The sequence below is a fragment of the Sparassis crispa genome (assembly GCF_003851025.1).
Source record: "Sparassis crispa DNA, contig_000009F, whole genome shotgun sequence".
Taxonomy (NCBI): Eukaryota; Fungi; Basidiomycota; class Agaricomycetes; order Polyporales; family Sparassidaceae; genus Sparassis; species Sparassis crispa.
The window spans coordinates 696764-714958 of record NW_020939756.1 but is presented as its reverse complement, the minus strand read 5'-3'; the positions used below and the strand labels follow the sequence as shown (position 1 = coordinate 714958).

Genomic DNA, 18195 nt, shown 5'->3' with positions numbered 1-18195 from the left:
ACACCACTCTCAAGGTGTTATGAATTACTGTCTTGCGTTATATAAGACTTACACGATGTTCTAGTCGCTATGCTAGCAAGGAAATGGCCCACCTTTTCTCTCCGGCCGTTTGTGACTTTCATTCTGCGCCATTATCGGAGGAAGTTAAATGGCTATGATTAGAATCGCTTTCACACTTGGCGAAAGCTCTGGCTTAATCTTGCAGTTGCGGAGAAGGAGTTGGGGCTGTCCATATCCGCCCAAGCGATCGAGGAAATGAAGGAGAATCTCGTGCGTCAATAAACCCAGCGAAACGCCCCTTCACCCCGTCATAATTTTCCAGTACCTCGACGCGAAACAATTCGAGATCGCTGCGCAGGAAGAGAAGAAGAGGCGCCACGATGTCATGGCACATGTTCACACCTTCGGCCAGGTCGCGCCTGCAGCTGCCGGGATCATCCAGTCAGTTCTTAGCCTAGAGTAACCTGTCGTGCTGGTCCTCATATTTTCGCTAAGCTTGGGAGCGACTTCGTGCTTCGTTACCGAGTGAGCATATTCCTGTACCTACGTTCAGCCCAAGGCTTATCCCGTGCTCCAGCAACGCAGACCTCATATTCATGCGCGAAGCACTCACTATGCTTCTGAAGAAGCTCGCCGTTGTCATCGATCGTCTATCCAAATTCGCTGCCCAGTATCGCGACCTCCCCGCACTTGGGTTCACGCACTTCCAGCCTGCACAGCTAACTACGGTCGGCAAGAGGGCAACACTTTGGCTGCAAGTCAGTGTGGTGCAGCTTGCGCTGGCGCGAGTATTTTGGCGTTTGACTCAATTTTTTCTTGTAGGAGCTATTGTGGGACCTCCGAAACATCAAACGGGCTCGCGATGATCTCGGGTTCCGTGGCGTCAAGGGAACAACTGGCACGCAGGCCAGTTTCCTTGCTCTATTCGATGGAGATCACGAGAAGGTGGGTACTCTTCTCTGAATTGTGTACTGTCCGCATGACTTTCTCATTTGTAGGTCGAAGAGCTCGACCGTCTCGTCACGTCGCTCTCCGGATTTAGTTATGCTTATCCCGTGACGTCTCAGACCTATTCACGGAAGATCGACGTGGATGTCCTGGCTCCACTGTCAAGCTTCGGCGCGACGGCCCACAAACTTGCGACTGATCTACGGCTACTAGCGAATCTGAAGGTATTTGACATGATCTGTCAGGCAAAATGAAGAATGACGCCCTTCCCCACCTTTGTCTTCTAGGAAGTCGAAGAGCCGTTCGAGTCCACACAAATTGGGTCTTCTGCGATGGCCTACAAGCGCAACCCCATGCGCTCCGAGCGCATCTGCAGTCTGTCGCGCCACTTGATGGTCCTCCACCAGAACGCGCTCATGACCTCGAGCGTGCAGTGGTTCGAAAGGACGCTGGACGACAGGTCAGTGTCTCTGGTGTTTTCTTCTTTACACCCCGAACGCCATTGACCCCGTAGACAGCGCCAACCGCCGGATCACGCTGCCCGAAGCTTTCCTCACAGCTGATATCGTTCTTACAACATTGCAGAACGTCAGTGAGGGCCTCGTTGTGTATCCCAAGGTCATCGCTCGACGTATCGGGCAGGAGCTGCCGTTTATGGCGACGGAAAACATCATCATGGCCATAGTGAAGAGCGGTGGCGATCGTCAGGAAGCACACGAAAAGATCAGGGTGTGTTCCCTCGTAATGTCATCCATGCGAGTCTTACGTAGTGGGCATGGCGCTAGGTCCTCTCCCATGAAGCTGCGCACCAAGTGAAGAGCCTTGGGCTGGAGAACGACCTGATCGACCGCGTTCGTGCTGAGCCTTACTTCGACCCCATCAAGTCCCAGCTCGACGCGCTGCTCGATCCGAAGAGTTTCATCGGCCGTGCTCCCGAACAGGTCGATCAATTCTTGAAGGAGTGGGTGCAGCCTGCGTTAGCGGACGAAGAATTGAAGTCCGTTATCGAGAAGGGCGAAAAGGCTGAGCTGAACGTATGAAACTACTTACGTCTCACCAGTCCCATGGCCAGGTGAGGCGACGGTAAGCCGAGGTCAGAAGAAATCAAACACCTTTGTAATGCTGAAGAAAAAAATTGAATGCACGACAGCTAGACCACAATAAATACGTGCTCGTGCCGCTTGAATGTTGAACGTTGGGGGATGGAGTCTGATGAGCACTGGGCACGCAGACAATATGTGCCCGCGGCGAAGTTCCCTATGACTTGGTCTGCGAAATGCTTCCGTCCAGGCCCGATGCCGGACTGCTCGAGATCAACCAATATTTCTCAATACGCAACTGTGGCAGCACGATGAACTCACGGATGCATCTGGAGGATTAGACTCTGCTGCCTGGAGTACATATACGGTGGATCATAAAGTGGATGAGAGATTTCGCAGAGGCTTAGTCACAACACGTTGCTTGCCGTATATGGAGCGTTGTGCTATCTGAGTTACTTTGCTTCCTTGTCACTCGTTCTGTGTCACCGTCCCTGTTCGTTCGTCTCGTCGTCGCCGTGCTTGACGACGAGCACCTGTATACTTTTTTTTCTTTCTATTATACCTTCGCAGTGAGTATCTCTCGTCCTCTTTTGTCTTCGTTCGAGACCACGTCAAATGCCACGCCGTCGCTTCGCTTCTTGTTCCTCGACGCCCCATCAACTCAACTTCGTTTCCAACTTCCACAGCTCCCAGACTGCCAGCGCAAATTTTCACTCCGCGCATCCACCCACTGGACATGGACCCCTTCTCTTCCAGTCTCCAGGTTCCCGATTCGTCACTCCCCGGGCCATCGCGTCAGCAGGCCCGACCTGTTTCCGTGCAGCCCACCACTTCCACCGCCAGCCCACAATCATCCACCAGGAAGCGTGCGTCGCACACGGTTGTGACAAACCAACCCCAACAGGATGAACAACCGCTCTATCGGGACATATACTCTCATCCTGCCGCACTCGAGTATGCCGCGGCGCATCCCCGGCGAACCATTCCCAAGTTCGGGCCATACTTACTGCTGCAAACCCTAGGCGAGGGTGAGTTCGGAAAGGTCAAGCTCGGTCTGCACATGCAGTGGGGAGAAGAGGTCGCTGTCAAGCTCATCCGGAGGGGTAATATTGACACGTCTGTGCGAATGTCGAAGGTTGAGCGTGAGATTGAAGTGCTGCGGGTATGTACCACTCGCCTGATCTACTTTCGAATCCTGAGTTGGTCGTACTTTACAGACCCTAAAACACCCTAATATTGTGCGGCTATATGATGTGATCGAGACGGACAAGTACATCGGGATCATCCTCGAGTACGCCTCTGGTGGCGAGTTGTTTGATCACATTCTTGCCCACCGATATCTGCGGGAGAAGGACGCGTGTAAGCTCTTCTCGCAGCTCATCTCGGGAGTATGGTACATACACCAGAAGAAAATAGTCCACCGCGACTTGAAGCTGGAGAACTTACTCCTCGACCGTAACCGCAATGTCATCATCACCGACTTCGGGTTCGCCAATCGCTTTGAGCATCGTGCGGACGACCTCATGCAGACAAGCTGCGGCTCACCTTGCTACGCTGCGCCCGAGCTAGTAATCTCAGACGGCCTCTACGTTGGATCTGCCGTCGATATATGGTCATGTGGCGTCATATTGTATGCTATGCTGGCCGGATATCTTCCCTTTGACGATGATCCTGCCAATCCTGACGGCGACAACATCAATTTACTGTACAAATATATTGTCAACACACCTCTGTCCTTCCCAGACTACGTATCTACCGAGGCTAGGGACCTCCTCTCGATGATGCTGGTGCCGGATCCTTCCCGCCGTGCAGACCTCCTCGCTATCATGGCTCACCCCTGGCTCGTTCCGTACGCGCACACATTCTCGAAGAGTGTTGGTGACCTGGAGCGCATTGCTATCGAGCAGCATCACCAGAAGAGACTGGCGTACCAGAGGCAGATGAAGCAAACCACCGCCGACTCATCGGTGTCCAAGATGTCGCGCAGCCACAGCTCGCGGCCAGACGGGTATACCACCTCCACAGCAACACCATCATCCGCGACGAGGAGTCACAGTCACAGGGAACATAGACATATTCAGCCACAGCAGCCGGAGTATCTGTACGAGACATCTGTGGACCAGTCGATGTACTCCACCGCCTCGCAGAACAACTCGCGCCGCGCTTTCAACTCCGCGATTGTGCTCCCCACGACGTCTTCTGTTGCAGTCGATGAGGATCCATTCGCGCCGACGCCTTCACGCGAGACGCCCTCCTCTTCAATACCCATGGTTGCTTCCCCCGTTAGCGATACGAACTTGTTGAATGGAGTGGACGAGAAGATAGCAAGTGTGAACGATCGCAGGAACGGCTTAACCCCCACACCGACTCTCGCTCCCGTCAAGACCGGATCGCCAGAGACGAAGCGACCAAAGGGCGGGTTCAGACATACCATCCAGGTGGAGTATGGCGAGTCCGATGGGAAGCAGGAGCACAACAAGGGATCCGTCAGGTCGACGAATGGTGTAGTCTCCATTGGGTCGTCCAGCCCAGAGCAAGGTCGTGAGCGAACATCCAAAAGGCCATCCGTGGACGTTGTCAGAGGCGTCGAGAAGTTATTACCTCAGACACCTCCTTCTGCCGCGCATGAACGTGCTGGTGCCTTCGCCAAGGCTGCGACTACGCCACCCTCGGTTGCACCACCGGTTTCGATAGAAGTGACTGGTCCGCCAGTCACGCCCGTTACCTCCGCGGAAGAGAAGGCGCACCGCGGTCAAGGATCATCCGGCTCGACGTCGTCGAAGCAGAGTCGGCATCGGAAAGGTTTGTCGATCGATAAGATTGGGATATCCAAGCTGTTCGGTTCTGGATCCGAGCATATCAATGGTACCATGGCCCGCAGACCGTCTCAAAGCCAGAACTCATCCCCAGGTCGTGCACCGTCTACCGACGTGATTACAGGTGTCAGCAAGTCCGATATGGGCAAGCGACCATCGACTCTGCAGGTTCCATTGTCTCCTCCCACGGCTACTGCACACGAGTCGAATGCTGAATCCAGCATCCTGAGTCCAGATGCTTCAATGATCAGCAAGAAGAGCAGGAGGAATACCCTAACCGTCATGGTCGAGCCTTTCAGTCGGTCGATCAAGCAACGCACGAAGAGTCGTGCAACTCCCACCGAGACGGTTGCCAAGTACAGGCCTGTACCACCGGAGAAGGATAACGCTCCAGCACCGTTCGTCGCACCGCAGATGGTGCCGATGATAATACCTGCCGCAGAGATGATTTCGCCTGCGACACCTCGGTTCACCAACGCGTCCCGGACCGGTGTTGATTTGGGTGTGCCACCATCGACTGTCAAGGGACCGCGTCTGGCTGTACCTGCTTCGACGGTGAAAGCGAGCCGGGTCATGCAGTGGTTTAGGTCCAAGAGCAAGGGACGAGGAGCTGCAGACGAGGAAGTGAACGAAAAGATGCCTTATGAGGCTGAATCTGCGCGCAAAGCCCCGACGTCGCTCTCGTCAAGCACAAACGGTTCGACAGGCGGATTGCTCTTGTCGCCCTCGGATCAGCGCTCGCCACTGCCGACAAGCCAATCTCAGCGCTCAGCGTCCTCTAACACGGAGGCTTCGGTCGGTGGAACGACCACTTTCGCAGACCGCGTACGCCGGACGGTCGTCGGTGGCAGTGCTGCTAATGGCACGAAAGGTGCGATCCGCGTTCATCATGGCGCTGTCGATCAGGAGACGATTACAACGGGTCTACCGCCGGAGGTGATGAAGCATATGCGGAAGGTCCTGCAGGAGATGGGCATGGACGTAGAGATGGAGTCCGAGTACAAGTATCGCTGTGTCCGGCCGAAAAGAAAAAGACTCGCGAACGGCGTGGGCTTAGGTCTGCGGGATACGGGCAGTGGTCTCGCCGCGTTCGCTATGGTTGGAACTGCCGCCTCGAGTGGGGTAAGTGGATCACGTATCCCCGGAAGTGATGTCCTGATGGTGCAGCACCAGATCGACAAGCGTGGACTCCCTCTTCCTTCGCAATCACATTCATCCTTCGGCTCCACGGGAGGCATGCTCAGAGGATTGTTGATGCGCAGGCAATCTTCTCAAGTATCGACGACGTCATTGAATCATGCGCCTACATCACAATCCCTCGACGAAGTCTCTCCAGACGCCATAATAGCTGCGGTACCTGGTGGATCCGGTGCCGATGTGGCGTCACCCGTACCTTTCGAGACAGTATATGGGGACTCCCAGCAAGATCAGGGAGATGAAGTGCGATTCTCTGTTGAACTCACGCGGCTGGATCGTTTGGACGGCACATACAGTCTTGACATCAGGCGGTTGAAGGGCAACCTACGAAGTTATAAGTTCCTGTACGATACACTCAAGCAGTGCGTATTTCCGCCGTCTTCCAAGTCTGTCGAGCTGACCTGATGTTCTAGACGTGCCAATCTACAACGTTTAGCATGAAGTGCCAAGTCTACACATGTCTTCGTCCGTTTGTATACGCTTGTCGAGTCATTGCTACCTTGTCTGCATTCTGTTATGGCGTTTCGTCTCGTGCACGTACTCGTACTGTCCCGCTCTAATCGCTTTTGTTGTCGCGCCCATTTAATCTCTCTTTCTTGGCTCGGATTTTCCTGTGGAGTCTGCCTCAGCACCGCCGTCTTATCTTGCCGCCAGTGGCGATGACATGTGATCGTAGTTTTTCTCTCTTGTTGTGGACTGTCCATACATTCCGGTCGTTACTTGGACTCCCTATCACTGTGTTATTCACTGTCTTGTTCACTCAGTGACTTGGAGGAATCATCACCTTACATGCATACATCTCAGTCTCAGCATCCTTTCACTTACTCTTAAAATATATACCACAGGGCTTATCCTTATTCTTAGTTACACTGGAGACCGACGTTGTGATTCCGCACTCAGCTGCCAGTCTATACACTTCGACGATGAGTGGCCGCCGTTCGGACAATTAATAAGGCCATAATGTGACTTTTTGTGAGACAACCGTGGCAGTTTCTCGTAGGTACAGCTACTGTTGCATACGATACATGAGCTCCTGCTCCCTCATTATTGAATGAGTGACGCCATTCTTGAACGGTTGCCTAATTTGGATGTACACAGGTTGATATCGACGTGCTGTGGCCAGCCTCCCAACTGCATCTTGTCGTCACGATTGTCGAGCGCGGCTTTCATGCTGGAATTCTGATCAATTTTCGAATTATCAGGACTGACATCTAGGTATAATATTCTGTCTGCTAGTTTGGCTTTGGCTCACATTTGCTCAGCTTTATAATTATATGCACGACTAATACACACTCATTCTCAAGTTCGACTCTTAACGCGATGTCACCGCGACTGAAGCGCCAGGAGCTCCGTCGCGCAGCAGGATACATTCCTAGACCCAAGCCATACGCCGTTCGGCCAACTGCTAGGACTGCTGCCAAGGACAACAAGTCATCGACTTCTCCCTGTGTCTCCCCATCACCGGCTCCACGCTTCACTGTCCCCAACTATGCATCGCTCACGGCCACCTTAGATAATACTGTCGACCTTGGGATGCCCACTAGCGAGCAGTATGCACGCCTGGAAGAGGACTATATCACATTGCTCAATCCGCGCAAGCGGGAGAAAGCCCTCATCACGCAGGATATGTTCGACATGGTCTGGGCTGTGCTTCACGACCCCGGGGCAGCTAAAGTCGGATCTCCTCAGTTCCGTTGGTGGGTCAGGAAGATGTTCGTCCTGTCTTACCCGACCAGCACCTTGTCCCCTGCCGAGCTCGCGAGTATTGGCGCCGAGACGATTGTGCCGGTAGTGTTGCATCAGAATCGACCGGTGGCTCTCAAGGACCAGATCTACGAGATTCTCTGCTACTGTCACCAACTCTCGAACCACGCTGGGCGGGACAAGACGACTGCTGTCGTACGCGAGCACTACTCGTGGATTCCGAAGGAGCTGGTCTCGCGTTTCGTCAAGGTGTGCCCTACTTGCATAAACAAGAAATCCAAGAATGCTATCATGGCCATGTCGCTCGATGTCGATGAGGAAGGAGAACTCGTGAAACTGGAGACTATTGACGCCGACGAGGACGTAGTTTTGGACTTGGAGAACGTACCGCCGTCTCTGGCCGACTCGGGTGTACCAGTCTTCCGCCGCGTAGCGCTGCCTATTAGTGAGCTCGTGAACTACTACAACCACGTCCAGACTCCGGAACACCTCCAGTCAGCCTGGCCCCCTGGTCCTGGACCTGCACAGTCGTCCCTAGTGTCTCACCCTGTGCCATCGGTTCAATGGCCGGAATCTCCGTCGCGTGGATCTCGGTTTACCTATCGTTCTAGGAGTCCGCCGATGTTTGCCTCGGATATTGGTCACCAGCAGGCCTCTACTAGCAGTACGACGTACGGGCTTCCTCTGATGCAGAGATTTGGAAGCATGGACTACAGTCATGACCACCGACTTCTTCACCCGGCTGGACAGGATATCGTTCTTCCGCCCCTCACACAGATTCTCTCTCAAGAATCTCGTAGTCCAAACGTATCACCAGTCCAGTATAATCCTGGCGCATTCACCGTCGACTCTTCCGTCGGCCTTCGCGTTCCAGGTTGGCAGATAGAGTCTCAGAACAGCTACCTCCGCGAGGTCTTGCATCCAAATGAACTAGTCTATTCACAGCAGGAGTACCTGTCCCAAATCGACCCTATCTTGCTTCACGAAGACTATGAGATGTCGCAAGGTCGCGAACGTAGAGGCCACGTTCACCTGGAAGATGGCTATGCAGAGGATTGTGCCGACTATCGAATCGTACCATCCGGGTCGCGCTACGACCATTACGACCTGGAGCCTGTCTTATCGTTTCCTTCTCCTGCGGTTACGACGCCTAAGCTCATGCGTGATATGTACGGTTATGGCGATCATATTTTTCCTCCCTCTCCAACTCAGGGCGCTTCGGCTCTGGATGATCTGAGACCGCCCATACTGCCTTTCTTCGGCATACATTCCAGGGACGACACTGGCGAAGATGACATGCTCTATGAACACCCGTCGCGGTTCTCTATCCCCGTGTCCTTCGAGCGACGTCATGCTGCTGAGGCCGTTGGCCTGAGTCGTGATCTGGATCCTCTGTGAAGATACAACCGCTCCCTACCACCGTCAGGAGGGCTAGCCGTTAGGGTCGCCTGATACTTCAAAGGACATACAACTATATCGCACTCACACAATGTATCGCCACCTGTGTAACAATACCCCATTACTATTTCCTAAAGTCTGGATATCCAAATAATTTGCATTTGTCCCTTTGCACAACTTCAAGTATCAATTATAAAGATCCTCTATGCACAATGTCTTGCCCCAATTCCTTCGCGCGTTATAACAAACGCAATTGAAAAAATGTTGGTGAGAAATCGCAAGATCCCGATCACTAGATCGCAGATCCCATGCGCCAGTGTTGGCAAAAATTCTTTGACGTGTCAGTGAGGGTCAAATTTGACTGACTGACACCTTGACTTGACGTGTCAGTCAGACGGGTCAATCAAAGTCAGAGATCACGTGTGCTCTTCAAAAAAATACAATTTTGTGTCTTGTCGTACTGTACAGCTTGTAAAAAAAGACACTCCAACTCTATTTATTCTATCTATGACTATTAAAAGTCCATGGTGGAAACTGTTCCATTCCGACAAGTCTCATTATCTCAGTAATAATTCCTACCTGAATGCATGGTGTTGCAGCTGCATCGGAGAATGTCTCCGTGTTAACGAGTGTGCCGACCGTGTCGCGATCGCACGGGGCACTATTGTAGAGGCCCGAAGCACAGCAGAGCTACTGAAAATTGGTCAGTGTTGTCATCGGGATATTTCAAAACTTGACTGACTTTATACGGCTCCTAGCATTGTCTCCTGGGCCATTACCAGTCAATCCTGCCGTTCCCGGAACAGATGGACCTACCGCAATTCAGCTAGGTGTAGTTCCTATCAAAGGGACTTGGAAAGTTAGGAAGGATCATGCGCAAAAATGTGCATATGTAACAGGTTCCGACCTTCAAGGTGTGGAGGCCAGAGCAGCTGCGCATGACCAGAACAAGGAGAATCATCCTCCGGCTCCTTCAGCACTGCCCTTCATGTTCTTACCAGGCCTAGATAGTCCATCAATTCCTTCGACACCACATCCTGCAAAAAGAATGAAGTCAACACGCACGAGCTTCGAAACCTTACCTTCCGATTCATCAGCACAGCCATGGCCAGCTGAACGCCAGCAGAACTTTGCACAGGACCTGTGCAAACTGTTCATCTCATGCGGGATGGCTTGGAATATGGCCGATAATGCAGAGATGCAACTCTTCATGAGGAAATGGGTACCTGGAGCCAAGGTTCCCGATCGACGCTCATTGTCCGGAGTATATCTTGATCGAGCATTTGATGAGGTAGAGTCGAGGACAACGATGAAGGTCAAGGGGAAGGTTGCTACTGGGCAATGTGATGGTTGGAAAAACGTGGCTAAGACGTCGGTTGTTACATCAATGATGACGGTAGAACATGAGGTAAGGAAGACCTACTGTTAGCCATGACAAAGGATGTCAACTGATATGCACGTTACAGGCCTACCTTGTTCGGACGCATGACATGTCGGGTGAACCGAAAACAGGAGACAGGTTGTTGGAACTTGTCAGAGCAGACATAAAGTACATGTCAGAGAAATATGGAGTCAAGACCATTGGCTGGTGCACCGATGACGGTCCGGATGGGAAGAAAATGCGGCGGTTGTTAAGCGTGGTCATGGCGTGCATTATCTGTGTGGTTTGCTGGTCCCATCAGATTCAACTCATTGTGGGCGAGTACCTAACCATACCTGAGATCCTCGAGGCCATTGTTCAAGCTCAAGAGATAATCAAATGGTTCAATAGTCACGGAGCTGCGCTGGACCTCTTCGAAAAGGAGCAGGAGTTGACTAGGATTCCCCGAGCCAGGAGACTTTGCCTTGCGCTGAGATTGCGCTACCGTTATCACTGACTGATGACAGCCTGGGAGAAGGCACATTTCGCGAATTGGGCGAGCAATTACAGATGGATTCAATTGAAGCCAATGGCGACACGGAGGATGACCACGATATCGTAGCCAGCGGTCCCCTTATCCTCTCCCCTTCCAGCTCTTTCGAGGCCACACCACAGCCCAGGAAAACAAGTATTCCATTGAGGGCCCTCTTCCTCTATCCTACTGTCGGTGCATCCAATGGTAATGACTCGGAACCCGGGCTTGATTTTTATTGGCACGGAGAGATGAAAAATTATGCTCAAGAGCTTGCACAGTATGATCTCCTCCATACTATACAGGGATCAGAACCTATAGGCACCGGTTCTAGTACTTAATATACCTCCATATCCCTCCTGAAGCTGTCGCGAAGCCGTTGAACCTACCCACATCGTTTAAGTAGACCTGTCTGAAAGAAGTAATAATATTTGCTTACATATTTACTCACGTTTTTGATTGACCGGTCAAATTTGACTGACTTCTTTGACGGTCTGACTGACATTCCTTGACTGACGGGGGTCTGACGGGGTCAGTGACAACACTGCCATGCGCCACAGCAACATGCACAACGGCGGGCAATGGCCTCGCACAATATTAATCTATCCAAGTAAGTGGATTGTAGGGATGGAATTGTCTCAATCAACATCATCTGTCCATCACGCCGAATGGGTGGACAAAGGTCGAACTGCAATCATTAGCCACCCCCTCAGGTTTCCATCCCGTGAAGGAGGATTATTTGCCCGACGGAGAGACGAGGGCAGGGCCTCCCCCGCGGTCCCACCTCACCATCACATTTTAATATGTCACCCGGTGCTCATTCCCCCAATGCTCCAGAGCTACCCGCCCGATGTTCCATATGATCCATTCGAACTCGATGTTCTTCTAATTGGGACCTGTTCCACGTCTACTCCACCACGTGAGTCATGTCTCTGCATGTCACCATTCCCCTTGAATAATCATTAAGCAGGAATTTCCAAATGTGGATTTTGTGTCTTCCATATTCGAACTCATGGTAAGAGCTAATCCTGCATTGAGACCCGATGCTTGTGATACCTGGGAGTATTGTTACGCCGTTAGGAAGGGTTTGTCGCTCCTCCGATGCAGGTGGGAATTGCGATCTCGTGCGGAGACGCGGAACAGGTTCTTCCTCGACGTGCTGCAGATGAACAAGGGTAACTTGCGCCACCGTTCTCGTGTTCTTCTCGCAGTTAGCGGGCGCATGCTATGACGATGATATTCCCAGAAGCACCGATGCTTGATTTGCTACTCGACGAAATGGCATGTAAAATGATGATTGCAGTAAAAGACCGTCTTCTCACAGTCAGTTAGACATTGCATTTATTCGGGCCTCTCCTTTTTTCCCCTTCGTTCACTGATACCTTGCCAGTACTTGCTTCTCTGTGTCGACGGGTCGATGCAAATCCGTTCATTTCAGAGTGATGAAACATTCCTTGATTGATGAACGTAACGAGTTTTCTTCCACGACATCATTTCGCGTAAAGTAAAGGCTTGTACGGGGATCCGTTAGAAAACATGAGCTACTACTGGTGCGCTTCAAGCGCTGATGTCATACCACCCAGCAGTGCTACAAGGCCGCTGAAGTAGCACTGTCTGCCGCCACGATAGCGGCTACTAGAGCTTCTGGTGTGGGTTTGGAAGGGACGGCACGTACGTGAAGGCTGAGCTGCTCTCGCAGAAACGTAGACGTAGTTGGCCCTATTGCTGCAACGCTCGGGATTGTGCGTGACGTGTCGGGAGGAGAGTCAATCGAACGAAGATCGAAGTGTTTTCGCAGGGTAGGTGTCACGAACTCCGCCGCGGAAGGGGCAAAATATACAATCCACCACCTGCCTGGGTACAGCAATTATCAATAGAAAGACCACGCTCGGTATCGAGGTCTCTCTACCTGTGGGTACTGAGTTCAGTGCTTTTTGAAGATCTGCCGGGAAATTGGATGATCCCTGCGTCTCATAGACCTGCAGAGGTTCCAGATCAAAGCCACCCTCCTTCAAAATCTTCGGTGAGGTGTCGCGATTTTTGTCTCCAGTGAGATACAACAACTTCCCACTGTCAGTCCTGGAGGATAGGTCGTCCAAGATGAAATGCGCGAGTCGCTCGCTCGTTCCGGACTCAGCACGACCGCGTATGTCCTTCGGGGTAAACGGAGAACCACCCACTGCCTCACGGATCTCTTCCAGTGCCTTAGCAGTTGCTTCTCCGACGACATAGAACGGGACGGTAGCCCAGTCTACTATAACATAGATCGATAGAAGTTTAGCTCTATAAGCTGAGGGCATTGCAGGATGGAATCGCAGACCCGTGTTTGCGCTGTTCGACACCAATTCCTGTACAGCCGTCCTCCATGCTTCGCATGCCCTTCCACTCGTGATGATCACACCAGCATAGCCCTTCACCGAGTGACCTGCTTGGATGATTTCCTTCAACGCTGGAAGATTCTTGAGCACGGTCTCTAATACTGGGACGGATACGGGTGTGTATCCCTGAGTACGAATGTTGTCCTCATATTTGTCCCCACCATCTTGCGAAGGAGCCCGGAGTAGCAAGACATTTGCCATCAGAAATTACAGCGAGCTCAGTGTGGTGGTTGAATGACATGATGCAGGAACAGCGAAAGATTCTCCCGCTCTAAGGTTCCGGACTCCTCGGATCCACTACACGGCATACCGCCGTAGTGAAATACATATACGGCTCGATACGGCCCGCAATGCATATTAACGGCCGTACATACGGAAGTAGTCTCCGTTGCTGACTATATATGGCTATGGATGACAGTCGATCCATATCTAGTATATAATACGGAAGGAACACCGTAACTTATAGGGTACTGAACAGCTCGGAAGACGCGGAGCCATATTTCCGTACGCACGGTGCTCCTTAGAGCCCTACAGAGAGTCCCGTACGATCGTACATGCGGTGTAACCGTACCGTATAATACGGAAGGAACGCGTAAATCATACGGTATCGGGAGACCCGGAGTTGTATTTCCGTATGTACGGTACGGCTTAAAGAACTCTTAGAGCCCTGCGGAAGACCGTCAAAATGCATGTGCATGATACAACTTGAGAATCGAGAGAGACTTGAGCGAAGGAGCTCCTGAAGTGCCCTGCTCGTTCGCCGCGCACTCCGTACACTCTGCTCTTTAACGCATCCTTCGCGCGAGCAAAAATCTGACAGGCATCCAATATGTCAAAGAAAGAAAAACCGTTGCATTCCTTGGTGGCAGGAAGCACTGCCGGCGCGATAGAAGCGTGAGTGGTCACTTACATTGCCTACATTCACCCTTGACCATCCTCCGAGAACAGTTTGGTGACATACCCAACAGAATTTGTGAAGACTCGATCCCAGTTCAGTGGAAAGGTACCGGATTATCAGTTTGTTTCATTGCAGATATTACTAAATGACTGACGTGGGCAAGAGAGAAAGTCCGTTTGCTATCATCCGTACCACATTACAGACGAAGGGGGTCAAGGGTCTGTATTCAGGATGCATGGCTTTGGTTGTTGGTAGGCGATTGCTACGCCGCCTACATTCGTATGTTGTAGTTCATCACCGTTCCAGGCAACTCTGTCAAGGCGGGAGTACGTTTCGTCTCGTATGACCAGTTTAAGCACATGCTAGCGGACCAGGAGGTGAGTGATCCTCTCTTCACCTGCTGAATTGTAGCCTTCGTCTCATATGTCTTGGCTGATGAGGGCAAAGTCACTGCGCCTCGGAGCCTTGCAGGTACGTGCGGTGAGCATAAGCTTCATGTGGCGACTGACAGGTGGTTGCCGTGTAGCGGGCCTTGGTGCGGGAATGATGGAGGCCATTTTTGCAGTAACCCCGTCAGAAACAATTAAGTAAGTTTCTCGTATGCGTGCACAGGGATTTCACTGAGTTGCGAGTCCAGGACGAAGCTCATCGACGATGCGAAGAACCCAACTCCGAAATATCGTGGGCTTGTGCATGGCACTGCCGCCATCGTACGAGAAGAAGGACTACGAGGCATTTATCGTGGATTGTTCCCTGTTGTCAGTGAGACACCTCTTTACATTGACTTAGTTGTGGCTAATGCTTGCACATTTCAGATGATGCGCCAAGGTATCAACTACTCTCGTACCTGCCATGATTAATGAATCTTAATGAATCCTTCGCAGGGGCCAACTCGGCCGTGCGGTTTACGACTTACACCAGCCTGAAACAATTTATCTCCGTGCGACCAGGTCAACAATTGTCCAGTGGCGTCACATTCGGCATCGGGGCGATTGCCGGCCTCGTCACTGTATACACAACGATGCCCTTCGAGTACGTCCTACCGAATAACCGCCGTGTCATGCTAACGCAGCCTTCTTCTACAGTGTGATCAAAACTCGCATGCAGTCGTTGGAGGCGCGCCAAGCATACCGCAATTCATTCCACTGTGCCTATCGTATCTTCACCGAGGAAGGTATTTTGCGATTTTGGACAGGAACAACGCCGCGGCTGGCGCGGCTGGTGGTAAGAACGTCTCAGAATCATACGTCCTACAATTTACTGAAGGGAGTCACAGCTTTCCGGCGGTATAATATTCACGGTATACGAGAATGTCATACGGCTATTAAGAGGCAGGGAGATCTGAAGACTCTCAATCGACGTCGTGTCGGACTATGGTTGCGCTTCGCTGACGAAACAGCTGGGTACCCTCTTCCAGACCGGCATAATCGCGACTTCTAAATTATCCCTGTTCCAACGCAATTCTGGACAATTCGTAGATGTCGTTATTGTTCGAAAGCCAATGTATGACCAGTCTCATTCATCCAACTCCACACAGACTTATCGGTGGAAGATATTTCCCTTGTGTGAAGGTGAACACCGGTTACGCGCCCATGGTGGTCTTTAGGCTTCGTTCTCCATAGCGAACGAGTCGTTCTGCATCCATGTTAAGCGGAGTGTTCTGGATTCTCGCTATCTATCCCATTCGACGACTCAAGTTCACCTCTCCGACGAGTCTACGCCGCAGTCGGTTCTGCTACTAGGCAGAAGCGCATTTGCGGGGTTACTCACCTCATTCCACCGATCAGTCTGAAGTAATTGATAGATTGTGTTCTTTGTCGGGTAGAGAGGACCATACATGCAAAAGTTAATGGAAGTAATTAGTTGCGTAAGGCAACACAGAGAGCCATGCTTCATCCAGCACCGACAAGACCTCCTCCGCTGTAACCAATTAAAGCATTTCGATCAGACGACTGTGTCTAACGGCAGTGAAGACTTACGCAGAGGACCCTTCTCAAGATCTATCATATTCTGTGTTCCACATGAGGACTTTCAACACTTTCAAACCAGATGATTAACAACACGGACCTGCTTGATGTGCTTCAAGCTCGAAGCACCAATCAGAACCGCATCACCATACTCGCGCTTCATGAGGCTGTGGTGCGAGATCCAGCGCAACGCAATTTCTGCCGTTGTCAAGTCGTGCGCCTTGGCAACCTCTTCAATCGCAGCGAGTGCTTTGAAGTAGGGCTCATTCCAGTAGCTTGATTGGAACAGGCATGAAATGGTGCAGATGAAAAAAAATACAATCGGGCTCTACCCACCGAGAGCGGTAGTACTGATGCGGACGACGTAACGTTGAGAAAACGAAAGAGTTAACGACCAAGGAACTTACCTTGCCCATGTTATTCTCAGGATCAAATCTGGACCCGGCTTCTACCTTATCTGTAGAATGATACCGGCCAGTGAAGAACCCACCGCCCACTGCGCCAGATATGAGTATTCTTCAGCGTCATGACTGAGCTATCAGAACTACACACGTGGATTGAACTCATAGAAACTGATCCCGTATTTTCTGAGGCACGGGAAGAGTTCCGGCTCTACCTTCCTAACGACACATCCCGTTCGCGTTTAGCGCATATGATAATGAAAGTACCCGTACTCGCCTATGAATTGCATTATAGATGCCCTGGTACGCGGTGGGCTGTATGTAGCCGTTTGCCTTGCAAATCTGTACCATTTCAGCCACTTCCCATCTGATGCGACAGCTCCTCAGATAATCCTAGATTGAAAAAGGAAAATATCAGCTCACGACATGTAGTTGCTAATCCCGAATCTCCTGAATTTTCCTTCTCTGTAAAGTTCGTCGACGGCTTTCAACGTCACTTCGTACGGCGTGGCGCGGTCAGGTCCGTGAAGATACCACATCTCGAGCTGGCTGCACAAACGGATTACAGCAATCGCATGAACAAAACCAATTCACCCGTACTCTGTGTTGAGTGTTTTCATAGATATTTCGAGGTACTTGCGGAGGTCCTGAGATGATTGGAGTATCAGATTCATATCCGCACCTTCTGGAATACATTACAAACCTCTGGTGAATGCGAGATAAGCTCAACCCCTATAGCCTGGAGCCGTGCATTGGACTACACCGAATGAACAATTTACGAATCCACGAGAACCGGTGAATAACGTACAGCGAAAGGATACAGCTTCGTTTCGATCAGTAATCCTCGCTTCCTCCAATCGATCTTCCCGAGGTACTGCTCACTCGTACCGCCCGCGTAGGTACGGGCGGTGTCGATCTATGAAGAAGCAAAGTTGGTGGCAAAGCGCAAATTCAATGGCATGTGCGCCCAACCTCAAGATGGCCGTGCGCTTGGAAGACGTCCAAGATTGCTTCAACATCCTTCAGGTCATACACCCTTGCCCCTTGATGAAAGCTGGGGTCAGTGCACCGCCGCGAGACTGACTTCATTACTTTACACACCTTCTGTCCCTTCTTCACCAAACGTCATCGCCCCCTAATGAGATGCAGAAGCATCAGCGAGTAAGACAGTGAGACGCTGTGAGCAGGACGCAGCACCATCACTACATTGAGTGCACTTTTTTGGCCGGGATATGGGGTGGACATGGTGAACTGAGGCCAAGCACAAGGATTGCATGTTACTTCAGGCTGGTCTTGTATTCATAAGCAATATCTGACATAGCAGCTGCCGAATACTGGCCGCGGCAGTCTTGTCAGCTGCTACGCGTCCCAATTGACAATCTCGCGACGATAGGTGCGCGATCACGTGCCTCTCGTGCTTGGACTCGTTGATATCAATGATTCTGAACGTTGAACGTTGAACCCTGAAACCTCCAGGCCACTACACCTATACTCTGAGTGCCTCCCTGAAGGTCTCGGATTGTAGACTTCCCTGACTTGAATCCAAAAAATACAGT

The 18195-nt window shown here is 51.5% G+C and overlaps 7 protein-coding genes across 7 annotated transcripts; 5 read left to right on the top strand and 2 right to left on the bottom strand.

Moving 5' to 3' along the window:
* Nucleotides 1-83: 83 nt before the first annotated feature.
* On the top strand, nt 84-1988 carry SCP_1002580 (Adenylosuccinate lyase; the record flags this gene model as incomplete). The annotated part of the gene is made up of 10 exons (XM_027762124.1): nt 84-107; nt 163-270; nt 323-441; nt 496-525; nt 578-758; nt 823-945; nt 999-1172; nt 1236-1408; nt 1467-1677; nt 1734-1988. The coding sequence occupies 10 exons, from the start codon at nt 84-86 to the stop codon at nt 1986-1988; spliced, it is 1398 nt and encodes a 465-aa protein (XP_027617925.1).
* Nucleotides 1989-2724: 736 nt separating this feature from the next.
* On the top strand, nt 2725-6442 carry SCP_1002570 (predicted protein; the record flags this gene model as incomplete). The annotated part of the gene is made up of 4 exons (XM_027762123.1): nt 2725-3150; nt 3206-5926; nt 5978-6363; nt 6415-6442. The coding sequence occupies 4 exons, from the start codon at nt 2725-2727 to the stop codon at nt 6440-6442; spliced, it is 3561 nt and encodes a 1186-aa protein (XP_027617924.1).
* Nucleotides 6443-7321: 879 nt separating this feature from the next.
* SCP_1002560 (Nucleolar protein) lies at nt 7322-9103 on the top strand (the record flags this gene model as incomplete). Its single annotated transcript, XM_027762122.1, has 1 exon — nt 7322-9103. One exon carries the CDS (start codon nt 7322-7324, stop codon nt 9101-9103), a length of 1782 nt encoding a protein of 593 aa, XP_027617923.1.
* Nucleotides 9104-11033: 1930 nt separating this feature from the next.
* SCP_1002550 (hypothetical protein) lies at nt 11034-11336 on the top strand (the record flags this gene model as incomplete). The annotated part of the gene is made up of 1 exon (XM_027762121.1): nt 11034-11336. The coding sequence occupies one exon, from the start codon at nt 11034-11036 to the stop codon at nt 11334-11336; it is 303 nt and encodes a 100-aa protein (XP_027617922.1).
* A 1247-nt stretch (nt 11337-12583) lies between these two features.
* Nucleotides 12584-13574, bottom strand: SCP_1002540 (tetrapyrrole biosynthesis uroporphyrinogen III synthase; the record flags this gene model as incomplete). Its single annotated transcript, XM_027762120.1, has 3 exons — nt 12584-12849; nt 12905-13246; nt 13316-13574. 3 exons carry the CDS (start codon nt 13572-13574, stop codon nt 12584-12586), a joined length of 867 nt encoding a protein of 288 aa, XP_027617921.1.
* Nucleotides 13575-14202: 628 nt separating this feature from the next.
* SCP_1002530 (Uncharacterized mitochondrial carrier) lies at nt 14203-15616 on the top strand (the record flags this gene model as incomplete). Its single annotated transcript, XM_027762119.1, has 11 exons — nt 14203-14267; nt 14322-14376; nt 14435-14522; nt 14578-14648; nt 14712-14742; nt 14798-14858; nt 14909-15029; nt 15087-15099; nt 15156-15303; nt 15357-15495; nt 15548-15616. 11 exons carry the CDS (start codon nt 14203-14205, stop codon nt 15614-15616), a joined length of 861 nt encoding a protein of 286 aa, XP_027617920.1.
* A 501-nt stretch (nt 15617-16117) lies between these two features.
* SCP_1002520 (Oxidoreductase sirO) lies at nt 16118-17884 on the bottom strand (the record flags this gene model as incomplete). Its single annotated transcript, XM_027762118.1, has 14 exons — nt 16118-16191; nt 16251-16281; nt 16339-16513; nt 16575-16588; nt 16646-16734; nt 16791-16858; nt 16917-17006; nt 17063-17188; nt 17240-17286; nt 17343-17396; nt 17448-17555; nt 17612-17682; nt 17741-17774; nt 17837-17884. 14 exons carry the CDS (start codon nt 17882-17884, stop codon nt 16118-16120), a joined length of 1029 nt encoding a protein of 342 aa, XP_027617919.1.
* Nucleotides 17885-18195: the final 311 nt, after the last annotated feature.